Raw genomic sequence first — 7028 nt, 5'->3', positions numbered from 1 at the left:
ACAAACAAAACTCAATCAGACAATGGAAGTGATCAGGCTAACTATTTCAGCACCTACATAAATAAATAATCAAAAAACATTGATACCAGCAGAAAACTGATTTGACAATTAAACAACACAAATATCGCAATGTAAAAGTTTATTTCAAATACTGACAGAACTCCGGATCTTTGTCCCAAAGACAAAGGAAAACATTCTGATTAGCCCTGCACCTCCCAAATTCTTAAAATCATTCCTGCGTTCTCAAGACATCCTAGTTATCATATATTCCTCATTAATTTATCAGTAGAAATCCCTGCATATATCATGGGATAAAAAATATAGGAATCACACAATAAGAGAACGCCGGAAAAAAATTAGATGTTTACTCATAAAAGGCAAAACAACATGAACACAGATCAGGTAAAAGCAGCACAAGGTACCTCAAAGCACATTGTCTGTCATTTATTTTTACATTTCTGGCACGTTAATTCAATTTGAACAGGAAATAAGACATTGGTATTTAAACATACCCCACAATCCCCCTGCCTAATGGAATTGTTTCGTACAAAGCCAAACAGTCCACATGTAGTAGCATTCGAGAATCCTGCCCCAGTAATCGTGAAGCCTTTTGTATGTAATAATAGTTTGCTTTTGAACGCTATAAGTTCCGGTGATCAGATGTGAAGATTGGGCAGTGAGGGAGTTGTGTAATTTCTACTCAGATCAGATGGGATCAAATTGAAAATTGAATCGAAATCAGAGATCCACGGGTGGAACTTCCATTTCCTATATTGTCACTTTCGCTTAGAGAAGGGACTGAACCACGTGGCAGGAGGATTAAGAGACTCGGGAGAGAATATGGGTTTGACGGGTACAAATAGAGGATACAGGTGTTGCTCAAAATTGGCTGTCAGCCACATCTGCAGCAGCAGCAGCATGTACAGAACTACACATCCCACACACTCATGTGAGAAAGCCATTCACAGAGCCCCTGCTGTTCAGAAAGCAGAAACGGTGTGTCTCGCTGAAAGTGGAGGGGAGGGGAACCACAAATCAGCTCATGGGGAAGAAGTGAAAGTAGTGGAGAAAAAAATAAAACAAATTGAACCAACCTATCCCGGCTATAGTATATTACTAACATTGTAGAATCGGCAGCACATTCAGACCTCCAATAAAGCCCTCCCGTTTAACATTTCGCTTTTCCCTCCATTCGCCGCTATTAGACACAATTCAAAAGTCCTAGAGAAGACATGATAGGCAAGGTCCAAAGGTGCATGCCCCCAAGTTCTACTTTGTCCTACGTGGTGGTAGGGTGGGGGTTTATGGCCGTCCCCTGAAGATAAGACGTCCGGGTGGGGGTGGAGTTGGGGCAATACTTGGAGATAACCGGTGTCCTACGGTTTGGAGGCTGTGGGCAGCATGCATTCATAGTTGTTTGCAGATACATTGGAGCACTTTACCTCTCTATCCGTCCGGGTTTTTGAAGCATATTATCAACCAATGTCTTGCCACGCATAGGTCCCAGCCATGCTAATAGACGGCCCTCCTTCCCTTCTCATGTCATAGAATCCCTTGGGCCTCGCCAAGAGAGTATCCCTGCGAGCATGCAGTGGTCTACTTTAAGCCTTGCGGTCACGATCGCATACTCTGCGCTAAAACTGGACCCCTGTTGTGATGTGTGCTGTTGCGGTGACATCAGAGAACCTGTGTGTTCAGCGGGTCGCAGAGGCGAGAGCGGCGAGCTGAGGAGTGTATCGGGCACGGGCAAAAAACGACATAGGGATAAAAGGTCTTAAATCTAGCTAGAGTGCACAGGATACTTCGACTACTACCACTGATTATGAAGGGAGACTCCCGGATCAAGGGAGCTACCACTATCGGGACAGCCGGGCATGGTTTAGATTCTTTAAAGGACCGCTTATCAGGACAAGCTGAACGCCCGTAAAGATGTACAAATTAATTTACAACGCTTCAAATATTTACAGAAGTACACACACTATTAATTCTTTACGCTCGTAGCAGACGCACGTCTTGATGTGATAAAAGCCACCAAACCAAGAGTTAAAATGGACAGTTCACCGAGAGTCAATCCTAGTACTTATTATTAATGCGATGGATTCTTTCCAAAAAGGGACCTGTGTGCATGACTAGCAATGCCAAACTAGTGGACTTTTGGACTCCATACTTACACGGTTCGACCTTGGGCTATAGAGCACAGGACTCCTGGACTGTAATGGTGGCATTTGTGGTCCAGAACTCCCATCCAAGTAAATTCTCATCGGCACAACTGGCCATGGAAACATGCAACACCTTTTTGAAAGTGACACCAGCTAATGTTATTGATATGCCACATCCGTATCCATAACACCAAAAACAGGTTAACAAATATCAGTGAACCATCCACTTTCCTCTCCACTGCAACAGCGCTTGGTAGCGTAGAAGAAGAGTGTGTGTTTATGGATTGTCAGGGCAGCAAGGGAAAACGGCCAACCAGGACCCAGCAGAGTTGTGCATACACATCGTCCAGTTGCTAGTCCTCAATAGTTACTTCTTATCTTCTGTTTGTGTGTTTCTTACTACATGCAGATTTCTCTAGATAAAAGTCAAAAGGGAGTGAAGACACAGGAGCAGTGGCAACAGACACATTAGGGGGGGGCTTTCTCCTGTTCGGGGGAGCTGCAGAGAGCGAGGCGGGAGGTGAATCTGTTAGACGAGAGTCGGCGAAACAGGATAGGATGAGAGCCCCGGGCCGTTTCTTCTGCAGCATTCCCACTATGATTCCAGTCAGAACACATCTCTCCACTAATGCAGCAGCCTCTTACAGGTTTTGGTATGCAAGCGATTATTACAAACAAAAGTAACAGAATACTACCAATAATAATCCTAACACTCTCCACTCACTGCCTCCCCCCCCCAATCCCACCCAACTGGAGGGATTTGAATCACGAAGACGCCCGTTCCAAAGACGTCGGAGTGCACGAGGTAAACAGCCCCTCCCCTTATACATACATAGTCATTTTGGTATCTTGGAGGATGCAATTAGAACAATTCCAAAACAAAACAAATCCCCCAGAAATAAAAACCAAACAACATCGAAACGATAAACAATGACTGTACAGTATACAAAGTGCATTGACTCACCCCATCCAACCCCCTGATGCCACTCTACTGTGAACAACGGTTACGGGAGGGGGGGGGGAGAGAGAGAGAGAGAGAGAGAGAGAGAGAGAGAGAGAGAGAGAGAGAGAGAGAGAGAGAGAGAGAGAGAGAGAGAGAGAGAGAGAGAGAGAGAGAGAGAGAGAGAGAGAGAGAGAGAGAGAGAGAGAGAGAGAGAGAGAGAGAGAGAGAGAGAGAGAGAGAGAAGGGTCGCAGATGCATCTCCTCTCTCCCACTCACTCACACAGCCAAACAGACACACACGCAAATGGAGCTTAAATATGATATGTTAAGCCAAGGAGTGCCTGTGGGGTTCAGCGGGGGAGGAAGAGGAGGAGGAGGAGGAAGAGGAAGGGAGAGGAGAGTAGAGAGGGGGAGGAGTGGGAGAAGATAAATGAAAGAGAGGAGCATGAGGAGGGGAGAAGGGAGGGCGTGAGAAGACGGACATCTTGGGAAGTGAAGGTGAGGGGGTGGCAAGCAGCTCTCAAGAGCCCCAGGGGGGGGGGGCCGATGGTTGAGGGGGCGTTCCTCAGATCGTGGAGGCTAGCCGGCTAGCTTGCTGGTAACCAGGGAGGACTTCCTCTGGGGCAGGTCCTGTGGCGTGGGAATGTGGTCCCCGGTCACCAGGTTCTTGTCGGGCCCAGCCACGGGGAGCTGCTTGTTCTTCATCTTGGCCTTGGCCATGTTGTAGTCCCCCGAGTCAAAGTACTTTGGCTAGGTGGGAGAGAAGGGAGATAAGAAACACTTCTGCCAAAGACGAACTAAGGAATTATTGAGGCTTCATCTTTGGCTAGGCCTGGAAGAGCAAAGGTTAAACCCTCTAATAATTAAATATCTTATTATGCTATCCTGTGATGATAACCCATCAACTCATGATGGGTACTAAAGACTTTATAGAGACTGTAACTGATTATTTAAATTATAGCAATTATGCCAAAGATTAAATTAAATTAAATCAAATAGGGAATTAGAAGTGACAAGCGCTGCCTTGCATTATGGGACGAGCACCTATGTGGCAAGGTCACGATATAGACAAAGCAACCTAGGGCAGGAGAGTGTTAGAATGCGTTGTAGAATAACACTAAAGGCTTCCCTTAAGATATCTTTAAGTCAAAGGATGTAGGGGTTTAGTTTCCATTTGTATGGACTTTGAAATTAGAAAGTTTGTTAATAATTTACATTGGAGCAATTGGATTGATTATCATCTAGAAATGCATAAAATAACATAACATGCAAGTGTGTTTCAGGGGACTGACTTTCTAGCTCCACAACATGATGGACTTCACCTTTAAGAGTTTATGTTACAGTTTATGTTGAGTTTTACTGCAATGCAACAACTCCCATTATATATGAACATGTATATACATATACTGAAACAACTGGGGGGGAGGGGAAGCAGCATGGATTTTCAATTCCTTGGGTGCCAGGTCATGCTGCTATTCATGCTAGCGGTAATGCTAGCAGGGAATATCAGTTCAGGGAAAGTTAACATGGTGTAGCCTCTCCCTTCAAAACATCTTGAGAGAGGGGCAAAACCCGAATGCAATGCGGCTTGACCGAACCTCACATTCTCCTGTGTAACAAAGAGATGCTTGGACAGAATGCAAGGCTTGTTCGGATGATGTTGTCTGTTGTGGGGATGATGTTAGTTTCTGTTTGCCACCTACCCCTTTCTGTAGCCGCTTCATAAGGAAGTCAGAGCCTCCAGGCTTATGGTTCAGGCTGGGGTATTTGGCCTTCAGCTTGGCTTCCTCAGACTTGATGGGACTGCTGTTCTTCTCCTGGGAATCCTGATAACATTATATGACCATGAGATCATTCAGGTGTTAGGAGCAGAAACTGTGCTAATCAAACAGGAGAAGACACAAAAATTATAATAATACAAACCGAATATTAGCAGTATATTTACATACACATTTAAGTATCAAATAACTAAAGTAAAACGTGGTAGAGCAATGTGTAAGGAAAATCACAGATCTAGACTACTCACTCTTAAATTGAACTACACAGTGAAAATGCAAAAAACATAATCACAAATGTATATACAAAATTGAATGTGTGTGTCTGACACGATATCCGGAGTAAACCATGTAGAAACGATTATTTGAGCCCTGAATGGTTTGTTTCAGCCATTTAATGAAAAAGATTAATCAAAGCAAAACAAAAGGATGAGTCAAACTTGTTCTTTTGACATGTAAGCGAGGTACGGCCTAACCCTAATCTTTTTGACGGGAAGCCTCCTCCTTTAAAATCACATTGTTTGGACAACTCTTATGTTATGGTGGTGGGGCAATGTTTAAATACCATGGCGATTACTTCTGGAAGTTTATTGGTTATAACAAGAGTAACATGCTCCAACACCACAACAGTGTCTTTGAACGCACATGTTTGGTTGAATTAACAAAATAACAGCAATAACGCACAGGCACACAGACACACAAACACACACCAGGCATTAAACTAGCATATTTTATTATATTTGCATTGACAAAGACAGCTTTTTCACCAAGGTTACAGCGGCCTAACCTACCCTTGCTGCATTCACGTCACATGTGAAAACACAAAAATGGCCGTAACTAGTGGAACAGGTCAGACACACAAGTGACACAGAACCACACCTTGATTGGGTCAGAAGCGTTAACAATGTGACTAGATGTACACAATAGCCAGCATATACCTGCCCTGACAGGCTCGAGTTTCCTTTGCAAGAGAGTGTGGACTGATCAATTATGACTCAGGAGGTTACAGAAGCCGAAGAACCTATTCCCACGGAGGAAGAGAGGGGAGGGAGGGGGAGGCCGAATGTTGTACTGGGCCTTAATTATTCACTTGAGCCCACAAAGATGGGCTGATTCAAAACAGTGTAAACAGACAGATTTTCCCAAAACGTTCATCCGTAGAGAAAGGCAGAAGCTGTATACATGCCTTAATAACATGCATCTCTTAAATAGCTGTCTCTGCTGCTGACTTCATGATTTAAAAGGTGCACAATGAGCATGTTAATTCCTGATTTCAACTCTTTACTATGCACCAAAATCGAACCCAATCTTGGGTTTCAAGACATTCATGAGCACATGAGTTAAAATATTGCCGAAATATTGTCAAAACAATGAAACATATTCAACAAAACCGATTTCGTCTTAGGACAGCATTGCACAATATATTTGACACCCACTGATTCTGCAACAATGCAACAAATTCGGTTATTTATCCTTCACATCATAACCTCAGCAGTGTATAGTTTGAGGATAATGCGGAAGCTCTGCCTCATTGCAGTTGTTGTCAGGTTAGAGTTGACCAATGAGGCCCCAGCCGCTGTGAACTGTTGAGCCAATGACACGAGCCAAATCAAGTGGGACGAGACTCAGTCACACAGTATCCACACACACACGCTTTATTTTACAGCCGCGATAATACTCATTCCATTCAAATAAAATAAGTGTGTAGGTGTATGCTGGCCTCATCTTGTTTGCGTGCCATTGCATTCAGGCTTGCATTTTAAACACTTTCACTTGTTCTAGCTAGCTGCTAGCCTCTTACAGCTAGCATCCTCAGTGACTGGCCCAACAACATTAAAGGCTGACATCCAAACCTACCTGTTTTTCGTCTTCGTAGTCAATCTGAGTGTCTGAGTCCAGGTTTTCTGACGACATGTTGCGACCGTTTTGGACTGACAAATGTCCTGTTTATCCGTCCGGCGAAACGCTGTTTGTGTTAAAATACAATTTATGTATCTATGCTGAGTCCAATCCTGGTTTTCTGAACACACGACTGCCTCTCAGTGAAAATGGCGAGAAGGTGTGTTACGTCACTATGAGGGATGCCCCTCGTTTGACAGACATTTACAGTAACCAATACAAAGGGCTTACAGGGCTCTTGAACAGGCTTTA

At 44.0% G+C, this 7028-nt stretch overlaps 1 protein-coding gene across 1 annotated transcript; it reads right to left on the bottom strand.

The window, feature by feature from the left end:
- Positions 1–3313: 3313 nt before the first annotated feature.
- On the bottom strand, positions 3314–6952 carry ensab (endosulfine alpha b). The gene is made up of 3 exons (XM_030371434.1): positions 6735–6952; positions 4806–4928; positions 3314–3852 (listed from the first exon to the last, which is right to left on the bottom strand). The coding sequence occupies exons 1-3, from the start codon at positions 6789–6791 to the stop codon at positions 3682–3684; spliced, it is 351 nt and encodes a 116-aa protein (XP_030227294.1). The 5' UTR covers positions 6792–6952; the 3' UTR covers positions 3314–3681.
- Between the last annotated feature and the right edge of the window lie 76 nt (positions 6953–7028).

The sequence above is a fragment of the Gadus morhua genome, chromosome 11, assembly GCF_902167405.1.
Source record: "Gadus morhua chromosome 11, gadMor3.0, whole genome shotgun sequence".
NCBI lineage: Eukaryota > Metazoa > Chordata > Actinopteri > Gadiformes > Gadidae > Gadus > Gadus morhua.
This window is presented reverse-complemented; position numbering and strand designations above follow the sequence as displayed.

Coding starts and splice junctions, on each gene's coding strand:
- ensab (XM_030371434.1), bottom strand. CDS start 6,791: ATGTCGTCAGAAAACCTGGACTCAGACACTCAGATTGACTACGAAGAC. Junction 4,929..6,734: donor ACTACGAAGACGAAAAACAG/GTAGGTTTGGAT, acceptor TAATGTTATCAG/GATTCCCAGGAGAAGAACAG. Junction 3,853..4,805: donor TGAAGCGGCTACAGAAAGGG/GTAGGTGGCAAA, acceptor TCTCCCACCTAG/CCAAAGTACTTTGACTCGGG.